The sequence below is a fragment of the Heteronotia binoei genome, chromosome 6 (assembly GCF_032191835.1).
Source record: "Heteronotia binoei isolate CCM8104 ecotype False Entrance Well chromosome 6, APGP_CSIRO_Hbin_v1, whole genome shotgun sequence".
In the NCBI taxonomy this organism is placed as follows: domain Eukaryota; kingdom Metazoa; phylum Chordata; class Lepidosauria; order Squamata; family Gekkonidae; genus Heteronotia; species Heteronotia binoei.
Window position 1 is genome coordinate 136,030,712 of NC_083228.1, and position 22,455 is coordinate 136,053,166.

The window sequence follows — 22,455 nt, forward strand, 5'->3', positions numbered from 1 at the left end:
AGGACTTGCAATAATGGATTTAGCTATGGGTGGATAGGTACAGCCGGATATTAGGGGAAAAAGTTTTTACAGTCAAGAGTAGTTCAGCAGTGGAATTGGCTGCCTAGAGAGGTGGGTGAGGTGATCCTTTGCTGGCAGTCTTCAAGCAGTGGCTAGATAAACACTTGTTAGCGATGCTTTAGGCCACGGGTGGCCAAAATGCGGCTTGGGAACCACATGTGGCTCTTTCACACAAATGGAGTGGCTCTCAAAGCCCCCACCACCCCGTCAGTTGGCTTGGAGAAGGCATTCGTCTCTCTAAATCACTGCTCCAAGCCAAGTCAGCCGGCAGCTTGGAGAATGCATTTTAAAGTTGCTTTCTTTCCACCTCCACCTCATCTATTTTCCTTCCTTCCTCTCCCTGCTCTCAAGCATTTGACATTCATGTCTTGTGGCTCTCAAACGTCTGATGTTTATTCTGTGTGGCTCTTACATTAAGCAAGTTTGGCCACCCCTGCCTTTAGGCTGATCCTGCATTGAGCGAGGGGATTGACTAGATGACCTCTACGACCTCTTCAAACTCTATGATTCTCTATGAATATTTTCTTATTCTTTTAAATTGTTTTATGAATGTGTTTCCTACTGTTGCACCCACCCTGAGCCTTATTTGCACTGGGGAGGCAGTCTAGAAGTTTAATTTATAAGCAAACATACATAAATATAAGGGCTGAGGGTTCTTCATTCCTGCTTGTATCCCATGAAAGTTTGAATCTCAAAAGCTCATACGCACAAAATCAAGATCTCCAAAGTGCACTGGACTCAAATCCAGCTCTTCTTCTGATAGCCAACACGGCTACTCTCTGAAAGCCGCTTACCACACAGATTCCCTTCGTTTGCCTAATTTATAGCAGCCGTAAGACAGATCCTTTTCTAAGCCCAGAATCGTGTCTACCCTCATGCAGAATTTCATTTATTCAGTGCACCCCGTGCAGTTTTGGATTAAACCCTGTGGAGGCCCCTAGGCAGTCAAAATCTCGGGCTCTCCCTTGCAAATATATCTCAGAGTTGGAGCGCCCACCCTGCCGCCCAGGGCCCCCACTGCAGCCTGCAGGCCCCTTCTCAAAAGCCCCTTGGACAAAGCTGCGGGGGAGAGGCACAGAGAGGCAAACTTTGTGATGACGCCAGCAACAGCCGCGCCAGGCAAGTCGGGCAAAGAACGGCTCAGTTGCTAGTTGCAGGCTGGGAGGGCTGCAAGCAGGGGGGGAACCTGGCCTGGGGCCCCTAAAGGCACGGGGGCCCATAGGCCAGCGCCTACTTGGCCTAACTGTTAATCCAGCCCTGCGCGCAGAGGATGTCTACAACCCAACTGAAATCCATCAGACGCATTCTTCACATCTGCTCACCTGGATGTGCTCGCGGTACTGCAGCTGAGCCTCATACTCGCGCTGTTGGTTCTTCAGCCTCTCCTCCTTGATCTTGATGAAGTTCTCAAAGTCGCCGCGGTAACTGTCGAGCCGCTGAGAGTGCAGGTGGATGACGTCAGTGGCCACGGCGTTCAGGAAGTTTCGGTCGTGGGACACCACCAGGATGGTAGATTGCCAAGTCTGGCAAGAAAAGAGAACTTTTGGGCCGGAGCGCAGCTCAGAAGACCCAAGCGAACTTCCAAAGAAAGCTGCAGCTCAGCCTCGTTAGTTCATTGGACTCTTATTTATTGCTTTAAAACATTTGCTGGCCGCCTTTCTACCTTGCAGAACTCAAGGTGGCTTAAAATGGAAATAAAATGAGGTATACAAAAGCACATAAATGATCACAGTTTGAAACCTCAGAACTGCTCGTCAATGTTCCATCTAAGCTGCAGAGCAGGGGCGGCCAACGGTAGCTCTCCAGATGTTTTTTTTGCCTACAATTCCCATCAGCCCCAGCCAGCATGGCCAATGGCTGGGGCTGATGGGAGTTGTAGGCAAAAAAAACCCCCATCTGGAGAGCTACCGTTGGCCACCCCTGCTGTAGAGTCTTCTGAGCAAAGGTTCTACTTTGTGAGTTACTGGCATTAAAGTTGAGAGCTACTGCATAAATTATTGTGCTCTGGGGTCATCCTTCCTGAGCTAAGACAAAAATGTGTGAGCTGGAGGCTAAAAATCTGTGAGCTAGCTCATGCTAACTCAGCTTAGAGGGAACACTGCTGCTCATAAACAAAGATCACATTAATCAAATGCAGTCCTAAATTAAATTGTCTTCAGCTGCCTCCTAAAGATCAAGAGCGAGGGGGGGGGGGGTCAGGTGCATCTCCTTGGGGAGGTTGGTGGGGCCACAACCAAAAAGGCCCGCTCTCATGTCCCCACCAGACAAGCTTCTCTGATCGGTGGGAATGTCAGGAGGGCCCCCTCCATACAATCTGAATTCCCTGTGAGGAACATACAGGAGAAGGCAGTGCTTCAGAGACCCCAGTCCCAAGCCATGTCAGGCTTTACAGGACAAAACCACACATTAAATTGGGCTGAAATTTGGAGGGGGGGGGACGGCCTTCCTATGAGCTCAGAAATTGTAACTTTCTGCTTCCCACTGCTGCACAGACCTGCAGATAGTTCTCCAGCCAGATGATCGCCTTCACGTCCAGCATGTTGGTCGGCTCTGGAAGTGAACAAAACAAGACACTCTTGGACAAGGGATTTGGTAGTTAAGAAAAGATGGCAATTAAAACCACCGAAGAGGAGTGGGGGGCATTTGGCAGTGGGGCTCGTAAAGTGTATGGAATGCATTCAGAGATCCTGGAATGGAAACCCAAATGACCCTCCATTGAAAGGAACTTAACACCCTGGGGAGCCGCTGCTGGGCTGCATAGGCCAGGCTGGGCTAGATGGACCAATGAATTGAAAGTTTGACGGATGGGGATGCTTGCCTTTCAGGCCTCATTGATTGCCGTACGTGGGGCCAGAGTGGGATTTCACTGCAATGTACTTAGGCTGGGCTGCCAGGTAGGAGGAGCAGAAAATCAACAGCTTTTTTTAGGCTCAGCCAATGCGCGCAAGGCCACGTCGAAGTTTTGGAGTTGAATACTCAACTGGGTGGGGGAGGCTGGCTCAAGACTCAACTGGCATTTCCACCGATTCCCCCCTTCCAGCTGGAGACCCTCCTCATTTAATTCCTCGGGGACCCCTCTTCCCCAGGAGTAGTGTTTCACAGGGATCAGTGGGCTGCGGCAGGAGAGAGGAAAGTTCCATTCTGCCATGGAAAAAATTCAGCGGGGATCCGACCCGAAGGCTCTGCACCTAACACAGTGAATATCACTTCGGGTTGACCAAGGGAATTTACTGACCAATGAGCTAAAACCACAGGTTGAATTATATGTTCCACAAAGCCCCTAAAATCGCTGTAAACGTTTTGCGTGCGTTAATATACCGTGGAGCTCATACAAGCAGGATAACCCCTGCCGGCTTTCAATGGTACTCTTAAAGCGTTTCCCTGGGATGCTCATTTGTAACATGACAGACGATTATGTACAAATGGAACCGAGGGGTCAAATACTCTTGACAGTTTCAGTTCAGACCCCCTGCTAGGCAACGGAGGATCAGCCACCTGCTGATGGGGTGTCTCCGTCCCCTGCTCGGTGCAGATTCCCTTCTTTATTACTAGGGCGCCCTTGCCAGAAATTCCCATGGTGACAGAAATTCCAAACATGGTTTGCTCAATTCAGACACTGCAGCAAATTCTGCATAGAACTGCCCAGGGCTTTTTTTTTGTAGCAGGAACCCCTTTGCATATTAGGCCACACGCACCTTGATGTAGCCAATCCTGCTGGAGCTGACAGTAGGCCCTGAAAGAAGAGCCCTGTAAGCTCCAGGATGATTGGCTACATCGGGGGGGGGTGTGGCCTAATATGCAGAGGAGCAGAGGGTGGAATTCTAGCAGGAGCTCCTCTGCATTAGGCCACGCCCCCCTGATGTAGTCAATCCTCCTGGAGCTGACAGTAGGCCCTGTAAGCTCCAGGAGGATTGGCTACATCGGGGGGGGCGTGGCCTAATATGCAGAGGAGCAGAGGGTGGAATTCTAGCAGGAGCTCCTCTGCATTAGGCCACGCCCCCCTGATGTAGTCAATCCTCCTGGAGCTGACAGTAGGCCCTATAAGAAGAAGAGCCCTGTAAGCTCCAGGAGGATTGGCTACATCAGGGTTGTGTGGCCTAATATGCAAAGGAGTTCCTGCTACCAAAAAAAAAAAAAAAGCCCTGGAGCTGCCTGCAAATGGCAGGGAACGTGCATGGGGGAGAAAGGCAGTGCAAACCATCAGCAGGCTCCTCGTCCTCCAAATCTGGGTTGGAGAACCTTCAGCAATGAGCCCGTAGGCTACTGCTCTCCCCCCTTACTCCCTCGTGACCCGGAAAGACTTACCATCAAGCAGTAAGAGGTCAGGCCTGATGATGTTGCAGCCGGCCGGAGGAGGGGTGGAGGAGAGGAAGATGAGACAAACGTTAATATGGAGCCTCAGGATGAAGCCTGCTAGAAAAAGCTACCTTGATACTATTCGTTTCTACGGTGGCCCCTGCGAGTCCACAGATGGGGCAATATGTCGACTCTTTCCCAAAGAGGAGGCTGACCCACCACCCATCCAACGTCAGCCAATTCCGCTGGAAGATTTAAAAAGCTACCGGTCTTCCCACCTCAGCTAAACGGTTCCTCAGCGGAACTGGCTTCCTCGGGAGGTGGGGGGCTCTCCTCCTTGGGAGGCTTTTAAACAGAGGCTAGAGGGCCACTGGACAGCAATGCTGATTCTGTGGAATTAGGCAGATCGTGAGAAGGAGGGCAGGAAGGGCTGCACCAGTGCTGAGTTCTCGTGGCCCTTTCTTACACGCCCAGGGAAATGCTGATCGCCACCTTGGGGCCAGGCAGCAATTTTCCTCCAGGCCAGTTTGGCCAGGGATCCTGGAGCTTCTTTTGCCATCTTCTGGGCATGGAGGAGGGGTCACTGGGGGTGTGCTGGGGAAGGTATTTGTGAATTCCCTGCATTGTGCAGGGAGTCGGACCCTGGATGTCCCTTCCAAATCCAGGATTCTAAGCATTTATGTAGTTTTGTCACCAGAAGTTCTAGAATTTGCTGGTTAAGAAATGCCAAATTCAGTAACCCGGGCCCTGGAATTAAAATTACGCCAATTGGAAATAAACGCCCTCCTCCTTCCTTACGCATGTATTTTATTGCACTTTGAAACCCCCACACCGCCCTCAATGTAATTCTTGGATACCACCGTAACGCGGCAAAATCAACAAGACGCACCTGGCAAAGAGGGCACGCGCTAACGCCAGCCTCATTCTCCAGCCTCCTGAGAACTCTCTGGGGAGAAAGAAACAAACCCTGGCGGCATCAGATACCCCATGTTGAGCGCACCCCAATGAGCCTACAGGTACGGCAGGCGACCTTATGGTTCAAGGTTTGCCATTCCGGCTGCTCCACGAGGTAATAGGTAGCGAGAAGAGTCCAAATGGCTTCTCAGCTGGGCAGCATCGCCCACCCGCCCTCCCTCGATCGCAGCTGGGAAGGTTCAGCCTAAAGCAAAACGCCACCTACTTGGTTGTCTGCTGCTGCATCTTTGCACTGAATCCCAGCCCAGCCAGAATGACAGATGCTCTGCAGGAGGGAAGGAAGGAGAAGGGAGATCAGTGAAGGAAGGACGTGCTGGAAGAAAGAGGTAGCGAGCCACTCCCACTGTTGGACAGGGGCTGTGCTGAACCCGGCTGCGTCACTTAAAAGACACTTCCAAGAAACGTCACCAGGCGGGTCTCTCCCTGCTTCTGAAAATCATAGCTCAGGGTCCCCAACGTGGTGCCCACGGGTGCCATGGTGCCACCCAGCACCTTTCCTGGTGCCTGCTGAGCGTTCTTAGAAAGTGAGCGGGGCCACAGAGCTGTCACTGGGGATCAGTCTGGTTCTATAAATGGGGGGGGGGGGGGAAGGAAAGCTGCTTTGGCAGCAGCTGCCACTATCACACTGGGATCTTTGCTGGGTAATCCAAGACAATACGTTCATTTTAAAAAGGCATTCTGTCAAATAGAGCTTGAAATGTTGAGGATTTAGAAGAAAAAAATATTGGATTTATATCCTGCCCTTCGCTCTGAGAGCGGCTTACAATCTCCTTTCCCTTCCTCCCCTTCAACAGACACCCTGTGAGGTGAGTGGGGCTGAGAGGGCTCTCACAGCAGCTGCCCTTTCACGGACAACTCCTACAGCTACGGCTGACCCAAGGCCATTCCAGCAGGTGCAAGTGGAGGAGTGGCGAATCAAACCCGGTTCTCCCAGATAAGAGTTCACACACTTAACCACGACACCAAACTGGCTCTCTAGGTGGCAAAAGGTGAAGTGAGCAGCTAGGCAGAGGCCCCGGTGTTCTCACCACGTACATTTTGCTACTCCCGGAATCCCTTAAGTGACCTTGGGACTGCAATCATGTGCAAATGCTGCATCAAAAATTGATCAGCCGCGTTAACTTTAGAACTGGGACTCGGTTCGTAGAAGCCTAAAACGCAACCATAGAAGAGGCTTTTTGTCAGGCGCCAATTACAGTGACACCCCATGTGATGACGTTCATACTTCATGTGATGATCAATGCAGCAATTCTTCTCCTTCTTTGGCCACACTTTTCATTAAAAAAAAAAGGAAAAGAAATCAGCCTGAGAGACAACTAGCCTGTGCAGAGATGCTGGGAGGGGGGAGTGAGGGGCTGTACTGAATCCTGCCCATTCCTGCCATTGTCTCAGGTCCAGGAAATAAAAAAAATACTCTCTGTGTACAAAACAATTATTCAAATATAACTGAAGATTTCAACATTTCATGTGCAAATTACAACAGGACAGCGAAACAACCATCCTGTGCACAAAACTATGCTACTGTCCGTGATAACCTTCGTAAAATAAAGTCCAACGATGAAAAAAAAAACTGGTCCAATCTTGTTTCCGATCTTGATCATCCTTCTTCGGGGACTGTCTTTCTCATGCGATGGTGCCACAGTTCATTTATAAATCACTGCATTCCAGGCTTTCTCTAATTTCTATTCTCCGAACGAAGGGAACGCCGCTGACAATTTCCTATCTGTCAGCATTTGGTCGCGTCCCTATTTTATGAATGATATCGTGGACAGTGGCGTAGCTGCGTATATAGGACGGTTGTTTAGTTGTAGAAGAAGAAGAAGATATTGGATTTATATCCCGCCCTCCACTCTGAAGAGTCTCAGAGCGGCTCACAATCTCCTTTACCTTCCTCCCCCTCAACAGACACCCTGTGAGGTGGGTGGGGCTGGAGAGGGCTTTCACAGCAGCTGCCCTTTCAAGGACAACCTCTGCCACAGCTATGGCTGACCCAAGGCCATGCTAGCAGGTACAAGTGGAGGAGTGGGGAATCAAACCCGGTTCTCCCAGATAAGAGTCTGCACACTTAACCACTACACCAAACTGGCTCTATTGTACTACTGTAATTTGCACATGAAGTGTTGAAATCTATTACATTTGAATAATTGTTTTGTACACGGAGAATGTTGCGGGAAAAATTGAAAATTGGTTCACTTACTTCACAATTTATGTCTTTATATTGCTTAGATATTTAGAGAAGCACTAATGCTTAGAAGCTTCTAGATTTTAGCTGAGAATTAGGTCAGTAAAAGGGAAGTTACTTTAGGACAAGACCTTGTTGAGCACATATTTGTTAGAGAAGCTGAGAAATGCAAATGGAAGGATAAGTTTCTCACAGGAATTATCTAGAGTTTGGTCTGAGATATCCAGATTTCTGTTATTTCCTGGTTGTGTACCTTCGTGGCCCCGCTACCTGCTGACTGTCTCAGATCCAGCCAAGTATTTCACCACACAAGGATTCCTGCCTGTGGAGTGCAGCTTTCTCGTTTGCTCCTTCACTCTGCGGTCGACAGGAGGGAGGGGCACAAACTGCCGGACAAACTACAGTTTGTCACGAATTTCGGCCGGCTCATGAAACGAAGCTTGCAAGCTGAAGAACCGCAGCAAACTCCCGCAGATTTTGCCACAATTCATGGTGGCTCGTGGCAGAGCAGAAAACGGGTTTCCAACGTGGTTTCGTGGGGAGCAAAAAGCAAGGGCTTAAACTTTAAATGGGTAATGAACCTATACCGGGGTGGCCAACAGTAGCTCTCCAGATGTTTCTCGCCTACAACTCCCATCAGCCCCATGGTCCATCCAGTCCAACACTCTGTGTTACAAAGCAGCCAAAAAACCCCAAGTGCCATCAAGAGGTCCACCAGTGGGGTCAGAACTCCAGAAGCCCTCACCCTGTTGCCCCTGGCTGGGGCTGATGGGAGTTGTAGGCAAAAAAACATCTGCAGAGCTACCGTTGGCCACCCCTGACCTATACGAACTGGTTCAGTTTGCGAACCAGCATGCCATCTGAGGCTTGGGAGCCACATGTGGCTCTTTCACACACATTGTGAGGCTCTCGAAGCCCCCATCGGCCAGCTCGGAGAAGGCATTTCTCTCTTTAAAACGCTTCTCCAAGCCAAGCCGCCTGTTAGTTGCTTTCTTTCCATCTCCACTTCCCCATCTATTTGCTTTCCTCCCTCCCTCCCTGTCTTGCAGCTCTTAAACATCTGACGTGGCTCATACGTCAAGCAAGTCTGGCCGCCCCTGTTATAATCCATCAAAGCTGGGGCCCAACTCTAAAGGAAGAAGAGAAATAGCTCTTCCCATCTTGCGTTTGTGACACACAGGAAATCCCACACATTGTCACATGGATGCCGTGTAGTGGGTTGTCTCCAAATAAGAATTTTGGATCATCTCTCCATTCCAAGACCACAATGGGAGAACAAGATTCAAGCCCAGGAGCACCCCAAAGACCAACATTTCCAGTGTGTAAGCTTTCAAGAACGTAAGAAAATAAGAGAAGCCATGTTGGATCAGTCCAATGGTCCATCCAGTCCAACACTCTGCGTCACAAAGTGGCCAAAAAACCCCAAGTGCCATCAAGAGGTCCACCAGTGGGGTTAGAACTCCAGAAGCCCTCACCCTGTTGCCCCTCCCAAGTCAGGTTCAATCCCTGGCATTTCCAAAAAAGGGTCCAGGCAAATAGGTGTGAAAAACCTCAGCTTGAGACCCTGGAGAGCCGCTGCCAGTCTGAGTAGACAATACTGACTTTGACGGACCAAGGGTCTGATTCAGTATAAGGCAGCTTCATATGTCCACCAAGAATACAGAGCATCACTTGCCCCAGACAGAGAGTTCCAACAATACGCTGTGGCTAATAACCACTGATGGACCTCTGCTCCATATGTTGATCCGGTCCCCACTTGAAGCTGTCTGTGCTTGTAGCCACAGCCACCTCCTGTGGCAGTGAATTCCATGTGCTAATCACATGGATCCAATCACAGGTAACAACTGCTTAGGTTTTCTGGTAGAACTGCCATGAGTTTCCTGTGAGGCAGAAAAGAGTCATTGTCCCTGACTAAGGGAATTCTGATGCTCGAAAAACTTATATACTGAAAATCTTGTTGGTCTTTAAGGCACTCCGGGACTCAAGTCTTGCTTTTCTCCTGCAGAACAACACAGCGACCCCTTCAAGACCATAATGGACTCTGCCAAAGTGTCAGGATTTGGAGAACGGAGCGGTTGAAATCCTGGTGCAGTGCAAACCCATTTTTTCATTCAAAGGGGGAGGGGCCATGGGTCAGCAGCAGGGCATCTGATTAGCGTGCAGAAGATCCCAGGTTCAATTCCTAGCATCTCCAAGGATTTGATTCAACATAAGGCAGCCTCGTGTATGTTTGTGCCATTTTTACAAGAAGAAGAAGAATTGCAGGTTTATACCCCACCCTTCTCTCTGAAACAGAGACAGAGCATCTTACAATCTCCTATATCTTCTCCCCCCACAACAGACACCCTGTGAGGTGGGTGGGGCTGAGAGGGCTCTCACAGCAGCTGCCCTTTCAAGGACAACCTCTGCCAGAGCTATGGCTGACCCAAGGCCATGCCAGCAGGTGCAAGTGGAGGAGTGGGGAATCAAACCCGGTTCTCCCAGATAAGAGTCTGCACACTTAACTGCTACATCAAACTGGCTCCCCCTTCTCAGAGCAGCTGAAGATACTCATCTCTCTCTACCGAAGGGAACCTCATCTTACCTTGCTGGGGCCTTGTCTGCCTCAATTTCTTCCAGTCGGGCATAGATTTCGGACAGCCTGGAGCCTTCGGTACCATCTCCCCTGAAACAGGACACAAGAACAGCATGCCAGCAGGTTGTCGGCGAGGACAGGTCTGCTCTCCATCGGACGCCTGGGGACCAAAGTTTTACCTTCCAGAGTTGACCTGGGCTGTCAGCGCCTTCTCTTCCTTCAGCAGGTTTTCCCGGGTGGTGTCGCACTCCAGCACGCTCTGCAGGGCTGGCGTGTCATCGCCCGCCACCTCCTGCTCCACGTGGAGGATGCTGATGTGCGAAGGGATCCGCAGGTTGCGGCTGGCGATCATCTTCAGCAAGGTGGTCTTGCCCAGCCCGTTCCGGCCCACTAGCCCGTATCGCCGCCCGTAGGCCAGGTTCAGCTCTGCGCCTGTGAGGAGGACACTGAAATGAGAGAAAGGGGGGTCTCAGCTGCCAGCCTGACCTGAAAATACGCCACCCTCCCACCTCGCTGTAAACTCATTTGTAATGAGGGCCGAAGTAGACATAAATGAGACCTTATCGGGCTGGGCCATGGATGTCATAAAATGGAATGCCAAGTAGTGGTTAGGTAAACTTTATAACTTTGTCCATTTCACTCCAATGCATAACTTTCAAAGTCCATTCCCACATTTCTGGTATTTTGTCTTGTTTCCACATTTGCGCATAGAATGTGCCGCTGAAAGCATTTACCAAATTATCGTTCTATCTTGCTTTTGGAATGTTTCCATTTGTAATCCCAACAAAAAGATGTCGGGTGTCTTTTTAATATTATATCCCCAAACTTTCGTAATCTCTTGCTGAATCATTTGCCTTATAACAAATTAAATAAAATAGTAATAGGGAGTTGTTTGTTGAGAGGGGTTGGCACTGCCGGGGGTCACCAAAAGGGGGGTGGGGGGGGAGAAAATGTTATATATGTGTATTAAGTTTTCATAACAATTGATAACATGCTACTACAATATATTACATTATAATAAATTGTTTTAAACCGGAAGGACACAGACAAGCACAATTAAAGTTTTCTTTTTTTAAAAAAACTTAAAACGTGCTTAAAAGATTAGCACTCTTGCAACTCCTCCCAGAGAACCAGTGCGGCTTCAGAGCTAACAGGAGCACCACCGACATGGTATTTGTTTTCAGGCAGCTCCAAGAGAAATGCAGGGAACAGAACAAGGCTCTGTATGTGACTTTTGTCGACCTTACCAAAGCTTTCGATACTGTTAGCAGGAAAGGCCTGTGGCAAATCTTGGAACATTTAGGATGTCCCCCAAGGTTCCTCAGCATGATCATCCAGCTACACGAAGACCAGCGAGGCCAAGTCAGACACTGTAACGACCTCTCGGAGCCCTTCCCAATAGGCACAGGTGTAAAGCAAGGCTGCGTTCTCGCGCCAACTCTCTTTACGATCTTCTTTAGCATGATGCTTCAAAGAGCCGCAGTAGATCTAGATGATGATGATGGTGTCTACATCCGCTATCGCACCGATGGCAGCCTGTTCAACCTGAGGCGACTAAAGGCCCACTCCAAGACAATGGAAAAACTCATCCGAGAGCTACTGTTTGCTGATGATGCTGCACTCGTCTCCCACTCGGTATCAGCTCTGCAGCATATGACGTCCTGCTTTGCAGAGGCTGCCAAGCTATTCGGCCTAGAAGTTAGTCTGAAGAAGACAGAAGTTCTCCACCAGCCTGCACTCCAGGAAGATTATCACCCTCCCTGCATCACTGTGGGTGAATCAGTTCTGAAGACAGTCCAGCAGTTCAGCTGGGGTGCATCATCTCCTCAGATGCCAAGATCGACAAGGAGATTGACAACAGGCTGGCAAAGGCAAACCGTGCATTTGGCCGACTGCACAAAAGAGTGTGGAGCAACAAGCATCTGAAAAAAGGCACAAAGATCAATGTTTACAAAGCGATTGTGATGACAACCCTCATCTACGGCTCCGAATCGTGGGTTTTATACCGTCATCACCTGCGACTCCTCGAGCGCTTTCATCAGCGCTGCCTTCGCACCATCCTCAACATCCACTGGAGTGACTTTATGACCAACACTGAAGTCCTCAAGCGGGCGGAGGTTACCAGCATCGAGGCACTGCTGCTGAAGACGCAGCTGCGCTGGGCAGGGCATATTTCTAGGATGGAAAACCACCGCCTTCCCAAGATTGCCCTGTATGGCGAACTCTCCACTGGCCATCGAAATAGAGGGGCACCAAAGAAGAGGTACAAGGACTCCTTGAAGAAATCCCTTGGCACCTGTCGCATCAACCATCACCAGTGGTCTGACCTAGCCTCAGATCGCAAAGCATGGAGGCACACCATCCACCAGGCTGTCTCTTCCTTTGAGAACGCACGCATAGCTGGTCTTGAGGACAAAAGGAGATTGAGGAAGAATCGCACTGCTACAGCACCAACCCTAAATCAGACTTTTCCCTGCAGCCACTGTGGCCGGACCTGCCTGTCACGCATTGGTCTTGTCAGCCACCAGCGAGCCTGCAGCAGACGTGGACTATTGCACCCTTCTTAAATCTTCGTTCGCGAAGCCAAGCCGAGAGAGAGAGAGAACTCTTGCAATATTACGTTTATTTAACAGTTCTGGATAACTGACACCTCTTGAGCTGAATTACTGCATCAAAATCTGGAGACGTCTGTACTGTAGCAATCCTGAGTAGGCTGTTCAGGCGTTGATCAGGTGGGTATCTGTTAAGTTGTAAACTTACTTTTGATTTACTGGATATTCATTACAGAACTCTCACGGTCAATGCTTTGAGCCTAAGATCCAGGGGAAAAGATGAAATGGCTGGGCATTGAGAGCTTTTGGACATAAGTTGCTTTGTGTGCTGGCCAGCTGATGGAGAAAACAGAGGCTTTGCTCTGTAGCTCCTGTGCGATTGAGCAAGCCTGGCAAAGCAAGCAGTGATACAGAAAGAAGCGAGAGAGTGAGAAGGAAGCAGATGACAGTGAGTTGCTTGCGGGCCTCATAGAAGCCCTCCAGGGGCCTGATCCAACCCTTGGGCTGCATGTTCGACACCCCTGTGCAGCGGCTCAGTGGGCAAGCACCCGCTTGGCACGCAGAAGGTCCTGACTCCTGGGTTCTCTCCTTGGGATCTGCAACAGTTGGGGAAAGATCTTGCTGTACTCAAGATCCCGGAGAGCTGCTACTGGTCAGAGCAGACAGCACTGAGCTAGGTGTACCACTGATCTGGCTCAGGATAAAGCATCTTTGTACATGATGGGTGGTAAACTAAGGACGGACAAAAGAAAATACTTCTTTAAACAGCGAGCGATTAAAGTGAGGAGTTTGCTGCCAGAGGATGTAGTGATGGCCATGGACCTGGACAGCTTTAGAAGGGGATTAGGACGATTCATGGAGGAGAGTTCTATCAGCGGCTATGAGCCATGGTGACTTGAGGGGAGCCTCCACATTCAGAGGCACTAAGTCAGGAGGCAACACCAACGGAGGGCCTCGGCTTCTATGACCTGTTATTGTCCCTCTGGAGGAACTGGTTGGCCCCTGAGTGAGACAGGATGCTGGACTACATGGACCACTGGTCTCATCTAGTGGGGCACTTCTCATGTTTACTTAAAAACCAACGGAGGGTAGCCCACGCCACTGAAGAAGAAGATATTGGATTTATATCCTGCCCTCCCCTCCGAATCTCAGAGTGGCCCACAATCTCCTTTATCTTCCTCCCCCGCAATAGGCACCCTGTGAGGTGGGTGGGGCTGAGAGGGCTCTCACAGCAGCTGCCCTTTCAAGGACAACCTCTGCCAGAGCTATGGCTGACCCAAGGCCATTCCAGCAGCTGCAAGTGGAGGAGTGGGGAATCAAACCTGGTTCTCCCAGATAAGAGCCCGCACACTTAACCACTGCACCGAACTGGCCCGGAGTCTTGTTGAAGCTGTGTGTCCCAAGGTACTTTGGGGGTAGATTATGGCTCAGCGACCATGGAACAGCTTGCCTAAGAAGACTCTCTTCCACTTTCTCATCCAGCTCACAAGCAGCAAGGGGTTTAAGAGCTGAATGCAGCCCCCGGGCTCCTCCTTCGCACGTGGACCCAACTGCCTCGTCACAAAACCACTTCGCACATAGCCCAGTAGCAAGTCTCTCCTCCTCCACCAGCCTGGCAAAGGACTCACCGCTCACCGAAGGACACGTCAAAGTTCTCGATGCGGACATCGTAGGACTTGTTCTTGCCCGAGGTTTCCAGGCGGCTCTCCTTCTTGCTGGCGGCTTGGCTGGCGGATGCCTCCTCAAGCACTCTGCCGCCCGGGGGAGAGAACACAGAGGAGACCATTACCACAGAAGGAAGCCCAAAACATCTTCCCCAACCCACGGAGGAATGCAGCTTCCCAATGCAAAGGAATATTTAAGTGAGGTCTAGTTCTCACGGAGGTGGTAAACCAGAATCTGAGATGTATCATTTTAAGGGCATGCATGACCAGGGAGGCTTGCTGTTTGCCCCCTAGCAGTGGGCAATGCCCGACCTTCAATAATTTGAGGAGCTAAACGGGGGGGGGGGGGGCTGGTAATGATGATGATGTTCTAGGAATTTCCCCAGTCTCTATGGTCTTTACCACAGAGGTTAGGGGAAACTTCCAGCGTCTCCCAGAAAAGACAGCACAAACACCTCCCCCTAAATTCACAGGATCGGCATTGCTGTCAGATGGCCATATAGCCTCTGTTGAAAAACCTCCAAGGAAGGAGAGCCCACCGACTCCCAAGGAGCTCACATAATTATCTTCTCCGTTTAATCCTCACAACAACCCTGCAAAGGAGGTCAGGCTCAGTGTGCATGGCTGGCCCACGGCTCCCCAGCAGCCTTCCATGGCAGAACAGGGATTTGAACCCAAGTCTCCCAAATTCCAGTCCAGCACTCTTAAACACTACACTATATTGGTGCCAGGTTTCAGATGAAAGCAGATTGTCAATTACATCCTCCTCCCCGCAAAACCCCCTATAACTTGTTCTAGACAATACAAGCTTGCCCCAGGGTTCGGTGTGAAAAAGGACCACAGAATAGCAGAAGTCTTTGTAATGTTTTGCTTTCAGGTTTTGCTTTACTACCACTGCATCTTTCATGGCAAGATAATCTAGTCCGGCAGTTACATTCTTGCAAATGATGGCTGGAGCATTCTGTTCACAGAACTGGATGTACCTCATTGCCAGCCTCTCAGGAAGCACAAGCACCGCCCCCTTCCCTCCCCCGCCCCGACTATAAGAAGCAGAAATCACTGACGCTTGACGGCCCTTCACTCAAGAAGACGAAGACGACATTGGATTTATATCCCGCCCTCTACTCTGGACCTCAGAGCGGCTCACAATCTCCGTTACCTCCCTCTCCCTCACAACAGACACCCTGTGAGGTAGGTGGGGCTGAGAGAGCTCTCCCAGAAGCTGCCCTTTCAAGGACAACCCTGCAAGAGCGACAGCTGACCCAAGGCCATCCCAGCAGCTGCACGTGAAGGACTCACAATGGGTTGCAGGACTTCACAGAATCTCGCTCCTGCTTCTTGCTCTGCTTGGCCTTCAGGCGAGCCTCCGCCTTCTCCAGTTTTTTGGTATTCACATTCTGCGGGGCAGAAAAGAGAGGTCAGGCTAGAGCAGGGGGCGAGGCTGCCGCTCGGCGGCAGAGCAGCTGCTCGGCACGCGGAAGGTCCCAGGTACAATCTCCAGCATCTCTAGTTTGAAAGATACTGTAATAAGATGATGTGGAAGACTGCCACTTGAGACCCTGGAGAGCTGCTATCAGTGTTAGCAATGAGCCCAGCGTGGGGGTTTCTGAATAGGGATGGGTGATAACTGGATCGTGAGTCAAAATTCAGCACAAACTTTGGCCGGTTCAGAGCCCCTGAACCAATGTATGAGGAAGGTGCCTTCCCTGAATATTTACTGCTGTCTGGTTCAATACAGCTGTTTGGGGCACTGAAACCTGCCGCCCTGAGCCTGCTTCGGCGGGGAGGGCGGGGTCTAAATAATTTTTATTATTATTATTAACCTAACAGCTGAGTGGTGAGGAGTCTACAGCTGCGAGCCATTTCACTGGTTGGTTTTGCTTTGAAGTGGGGGAGGAGAGTGACACAGACCACTGAAAGAGCTGCCAGCTATTTCAACCCAACAGCTGATGGGCGGACCCGCCCCACTGTTGGGTTTAAATGGCTGCAAGCCATTTCAGCAGTTGATTTTGCTCTGCCCCCCCCCCCCCCCGCTTTGAAGCTGGGAGAAGTGAAACAGAAACTGATCTCCAGAATTCATCATCGTTGGTCTTAAGGGCGCCACTGGACTCAAACTTGGTTCTGTTTTTTTGTACAGCGTAGTTCAGCAGTGGAACCGGTTCCCTAGGGAGGTGGTGAGCTCCCCATCACTGGCAGCCTTCAAGCAGTGGCCAGACGAATGCTGGTCAGGGATGCTGTAGGCTGATCCTGCACTGAGCAGGGCGTTGGACTAGACAGCCTCTCTATGGCCCCTTCTAGCGCTACGATCCTAAATCCTGCCTGTGAAATCTCAGGCAAGAGGGTGGGCTTGGGGGCGGGGTGCCCTCTGGGCATGGTAGGAAAATGCTCCGAACGGGTTTGCTGTTGCTGGTTGCGGCCCCTCCTTGGACAATCAGTTCACTTTGCATTCAATAAACCCGGCTAGGCTCTCAGACCGAGAGGGCTCTCTGTTACGCCAGGGAAGGGCTAAGGTCCAGTTGCCACTTGACAGACACAAAGAAGACGACTGTAGTTTTATACCCCACCTTTCTCTCTGAATCAGAGTCTCAGAGAGGAAGGAGAAAGAGGTTTGTGTGTGTGGGGTGGGGGGTACATGGTTACTACTTGGTCCTTTCCAACGTGATAGAAGCAGCACCCCCACCAACATAACTGTGCTGCCTGTCAGAAGAGAAGAACCCCGGCGAGCAGCTGAGATTCAGCTCTCGCAGCAGTAAGAGTTAAAGCTTGTCACGTATTTAGTAAAGCATTTCTATCCTGACTTTCCACTGGCTTCAAGGCCGTGGCGTAACTCGCTGTGGAAAGGGAAGAGAAAGGAAGCCGGCATGACGCTCGTTACCCTAGAGAGGCCGTAAGAAGTTCAGAAGCAAGAGTAGCGGAACCCTCCGGAGCACTTACTGAGGCCTGATCTCTCTTCAGCCACAGCCCCGGAAGCAGGTCCAAACCGGAATCTGCAATCAGCAAGACGGGAAGTGAATGCATAGCCATACGGGGAGCACCAGAGACCAACAGAGATCGGGACTGGTGCTCCTGGACTGGGAAAAAGCATCACGTTATGTGTACAACCAAAGATATAGTAGGGTTTTTTTTTTCTGTAGCAGGAACTCCTTTGCATATTAGGCCATGCACCCCTGATGTAGCCAATCGTCCAAGAGCTTACAGGGCTCTTCGTACAGGGCTTACTGTAGGATTGGCTACATCAGGGGTGTTGTGGCCTAATAAGCAGAGGAGTTCCTGCTACAAAAAAGGCCCTGGGCATAGTGCTTATTGATACAGCTGGTGCCCATCACACACCAGTTATCCGAGTAAAATTATGTAACAGATTTCCACCGCACCCTGAAAAAGCATCCAGAGTTATTCTCTGCGTGTTCTCACCAACATACAGAAATGACAGCATGGCAGACATTAAAACAGCCAATCCACTAGAGCAGGGGTGGCCAATGGTAGCTCTCCAGATGTTTTTTGCCTACAACTCCCATCAGCCTCAGCCAGCATGGCCAATGGCTAGGGCTGATGGGAGTTGTAGGCAAAAAAACATCTGGAGAGCTACTGTTGGCTACCCCTGCACTAGAATAAGGCTGTGTCATAGAAAGGGAGGTAAAATATTTCGGTGGTCAGCATTCACTTTCCACCAACCACAAGCTTCTGCACCCATTCTATGGACAAAAAAGAGGACAAGAAGAGACTGGATTTATACCCCGCCTTTTACTACTCAAAGGAGTCTCAGAGCGGCTTACAATCTTTCTCTTCCCCTTCCCACAACTGACACCCTGTGAGCAATACTCGCTCTAAGCTGTGGAGTCTTGTGAGCAAAAATTCTACCTTGTGAGCTACTGGCATTAAAGTTACCGCATAAATAAGCTTGCTCTGGGGCCATTTTTTCCTGAGCTAAGACAAAAATGTGTGAGCCAGAGGCTAAAAAACTGTGTGCTAACTCAGTTTAGAGGGAACACTGCCTGTGAGGTAGGTGGGGCTGAGAGAGCTCTGACAGAAATTGCTCTAGAAAGGAAAGTTCTGTGAGAACTTGTGATTGGCTCAAGGTTACATCAGTAGGTGCATGTGCAGGAGTGGGGAATCAAACCCGGTTCTCCCAGATAAGAGTCTGCACACTTAACCACTACACCAAACTGGCTCTCAAAACTAAAAGCAGACAAAGGATGAAGACTCTGAAGCCATGCTAGGTGTGAGGTGGTGCAGGGAAGACTGCATTTCCTCACTGGATCTGTATTCTTTCCTTCCTCCAAGGAGCTCAGAGCAGAACACATGGCTAATGAAGTAGGGCCTTGCCTAAAGTCACCCAGTGAACTGCAGGCTTGAACAGAGAGTTGAAGCGATGCATTGGCCAACAGTCCACTACACTGCAGTGTATCACTGGGTTGCAGCTCAGTTGTAAAGTATCAGTTTTGCATGCAGACTGTCCTGCGTTCAATCCCCAATCACCTTCAGTGAAAAGGATCTGGTAATAGGTGATGCTGAAGACCTTAACTGGAGACCTTCTGCTAGTCTAAGTAGGGGCTGTGGCTCAGTGGTAGAATATCTGCTTGGCGTGTAGAAGGTCCCAGGTTCAATTCTTGACATCTCCAGGGGAAAAGGATCAGGTAGTAGAGGATGAAGACCTTAACCTGAGACCTTGGAGAGCTTCCGCCAGTCCAAGTAAGGGCCGTGGCTCCGTGTCTGGCAGGCAGAAGGTCCTAGGTTTACAGAGATGGCCATTAGCTCCACAGAGGTAGCTTTCCACAGGGGAGTGGATGTGGCTCAGTGACATCCAGAAGGTCTCAGGTTTAAACCTTGGCTTCTCTAGCTCAGAGGTCCTCGACCTTTTTGGCACCAGGGACCGGTTTTGCGGAAGACAATTTTCCCAGGGTCCAGGGGATGGTTTCAGGATGATACAAGTGTGCACTTTATTTCTGTGAGTTTGGCGTGGTGGTTAAGTGCTCGGACTCTTATCTGTGAGAACCAGGTTTGATTCCCCACTCCTCCACTTGAAGCTGCTGGAATGGCCTTGGGTCAGCCATAGCTCTGGCAGGAGTTGTCCTTGAAAGGGCAGCTTCTGGGAGAGCTCTCTCAGCCCCACTCACCTCACAGGGTGTCTGTTGTGCGGGAGGAAGGTAAAGGTGATCTTGAGGCACTCTGAAACTTGGTGTGGAGGGCAGGCTATAAATCCAATGTCTTATTATTATTACTATTTCTACATTGTAATATATAATGAAAGAATTATAGGACTCACGGCCCGGTTGCTAACAGGCCACGGACCAGGGGTTGGGGAGCCCTGCTCTAGCTGAAAGGATTAATTAGTAGGTGACAGAAAAGACCTTAACCTGAGACCCTGTTGCCAGCCACAGTAGACAATGCTGATCTTGCTCTGATTCAGTATAAGGCCGCTTCATGTGTGTTTATCGGCTCTCACATCCCACTGTTGCTGTTCTGGGCTGGAGTGCCGGTGCCCTCCAAGGTCCATGAAGCCTGCCCACAATGGGGACACTACTTGCTCGTGAGCCAAAATTCGGCATGAACTTACAGTTGTCACCACCTGCTCTACCAAGAACAGGAGTGGCCGAAGTGCGGCTTGGGAGAATGCATTTAAGGTTAAAGTTGCTTTCTTCCCACCTCTCCCTCCCCCATGCCTTCCTGCTTTCAAACTGCTTTCTCTTCACACTTATTGTGCGGGTCTTGAAGCCCCCACCGCCCTTTCAGCTGGCTTGGAGAAGGCGTTTGTCTCTTTCAATCATTTCTCCAAGCCAAGCCAGCCAGCGGCTTGGAGAATGCATTTAAGGTTAAAGTTGCTTTATTCCCACCTCTCCCTCCTCCCTCCCCCATGCCTTCCTGCTTTCAAACATGTGACGTTCATGTCTTGTGGCTCTCAAACATCTGATGTTTATTCTAGGTAGGTCTTACGTTAAACGAGTTTGGCCACCCCTGACCAAGAGGCACTACTCACCATAATTATCTGTGATCTTAGAAAGCTGGATTGGAGTATCCAGGAGTACCTGTCGGTCCCCTTGTGAGTTCTCGTCCCTGCCAGACAGAATGGAATGCATTAGAAGAGGTCCCCCTGTTTTCACCCCCGTGAACTCTAGGTTCCTCTCACACAGTGGTGGAGCCTCTCTTCATCAGAGCCGTGGGTCATTCAGTCCCGGATCCTGCCTCAAAGGGAATTACAAAGGACGGACACCAAAGTACAGAGCTGCTGGCGTCATGCAGTTCTACCTGTGTAGAAATCCATGCGGGCTTTCACTCCAAGGAATTCACTCCGAGCATCTTCGAGACCAACAAGATTTTTTTGAGATATGAGCTTTCGAGCATCAAGGCTCTCTCTCAGATACAAGTTGGAATGGAGATCCCCAAATCTTTACATCCTAGGTCAGAAGGTGGAAGGGGTGTTGCAAAAAAGGAACTCAGGATGCAAAGGTGCAATGCAGCATCCACCGAATGGCCACTGATGGACCTCTGCTCCGTGTTTATCCGATCCCCTCAAAGCTGTCTATGCTTGCAGCTACCAGCACTTTCTGCATCAGTGAATTCCATGTGTTAATTGCTATTTGGATGAAGAAGTACTTTTTTTTAATCTGTTCCAAGCTTACTGCTCAAAAATTTCACTGAGTGCCCATGAGTTCATGTATTGTGAGAAAGGGAGAAATGTACTTGCACCTTTTCCAATGCTATAATATCTTTTTTTGAAGTGCAGTGACTGGAACTGTACACAGTATTCCAAATGAGGCCGCACCATCGATTTGTACAGGGGCATTGTGATACCGGCTGATTTGTTTTCAATCCCCTTCCTAATAATCCCCAGGGTTTGCTTTTTTTGGTTTCCATCACACATTTCCAGTGAGTTATCTGTCACTAACAGATCTCTCTCCAGGTCAGTTTCTGCCCATCAATGTATATTTATAGTTAGGGTTTGGCTCTGATGTGCATTACTTTGCACTTGACCATGTAGAACCTCATTTTCCAAGCTAACGCCCATGCCCTCAGCCTTGACCGATCTCTTTGGAGCGCCTCACAGTCCTCCTGGGTTCTTATCACCCTGAATGACTTCGTGTCATTCACGAACTTAGCCGCTTCACTGCTTATTCCCAACTCCAAATCATTAATGAACAATCATTAATGAACATGGAGACCAAGCCCTACAAGGAAAGGCTGAGGGACTTGGGAATCTGCAGTCTGAAGAAGAGACAGTTGACGGGGGGAAATGATTGTTCTCTTGAAGTACCTGACGGGCTGTCACTTAGAGGAGGGCAGGGAGCTGTTCCTGTTGGCAGAGCAGGAGAGGACTCGGCATAATGGATCTAAATTAAAGGTGGAAAGGTACTGGCTGGATGTTAGGAAAATTTTTTTACAGTGAGAGTTGTTCAACAGTGGAATCAGCTACAAAGAGAGGCAATGAGACCCCCCTCACTGGCGGTCTTTAAGCAGCGGCTGGACAAACACTTGTCAGGGATGCTCTAGGCTGATCCTGCATTGAGCAGGGCGTTGGACTAGACGGCCTGTCTGGCCCCTTCCAACTCTGTGATTCTGGTATCCTAATGCGGTGCCACTGGACTTGAATCTAGCTGTTCCACTGCAGACCGACACGGCCGTGTCTCTGAAACTCACCCCAACAAGCCACTTTACTCATTTCTGGGTTCAATTCCCTGCGGCCCTTTTACAGTCCCCCTCAGTTAGCACGTCAAGCTTCCTCCTTTATCCTGGTATCGGTCAAAGGAAACTTACAGGTGAAGGGTGTTGTACATCTGCTGACAGATAGCGCGGATGTCTTCGTCGTCTTTGGAGTCTCTAGACACATCCTGCAAGAGCTCCCCAACCGCTTCAAACAGATCATCCACTGATTCGAAGTCCGAGCTGCCGCTATGGAGGACTCCTGCCAAAGAGATATCATTTGCATACGGTGGACAAGCTCTTGGATTTTCACAAAACTCTGGACAAAGTTCCAATTCAAAGGTTCCTGTGCAAACTTAGAACCCTGAGAAGACAGGACGGACTTCATTTAAAATATCTGTATCCTTCTTCCCTTCCCAATTAAGTCCCCCAAGGCAAAGAACACTCAAAAAGCCATTAAAATCAACTTTAAACTACTACGTACATGTGCGTCCTGAGTTCTGGTTGCCGTAGTGA

General features: G+C 49.9%; 1 protein-coding gene across 1 annotated transcript in view; it reads right to left on the minus strand.

Moving 5' to 3' along the window:
* The window catches only part of ABCF3 (ATP binding cassette subfamily F member 3), a 49,162-nt gene that overhangs the window by 19,954 nt on the left and 6,753 nt on the right, over positions 1 to 22,455 (minus strand). Inside the window, exons 2-13 of the mRNA XM_060242806.1 lie at positions 22,054 to 22,201; positions 20,279 to 20,355; positions 17,239 to 17,291; positions 15,604 to 15,701; positions 14,269 to 14,391; positions 10,268 to 10,534; positions 10,098 to 10,178; positions 5,537 to 5,596; positions 5,246 to 5,302; positions 4,366 to 4,388; positions 2,555 to 2,610; positions 1,383 to 1,583 (exon numbers count right to left, since the gene is read on the minus strand). Of these exons, the coding sequence (XP_060098789.1) occupies positions 1,383 to 1,583; positions 2,555 to 2,610; positions 4,366 to 4,388; positions 5,246 to 5,302; positions 5,537 to 5,596; positions 10,098 to 10,178; positions 10,268 to 10,534; positions 14,269 to 14,391; positions 15,604 to 15,701; positions 17,239 to 17,291; positions 20,279 to 20,355; positions 22,054 to 22,201 (1,244 nt within the window). The remainder of the gene's footprint in view (positions 1 to 1,382; positions 1,584 to 2,554; positions 2,611 to 4,365; positions 4,389 to 5,245; positions 5,303 to 5,536; positions 5,597 to 10,097; positions 10,179 to 10,267; positions 10,535 to 14,268; positions 14,392 to 15,603; positions 15,702 to 17,238; positions 17,292 to 20,278; positions 20,356 to 22,053; positions 22,202 to 22,455) is intronic.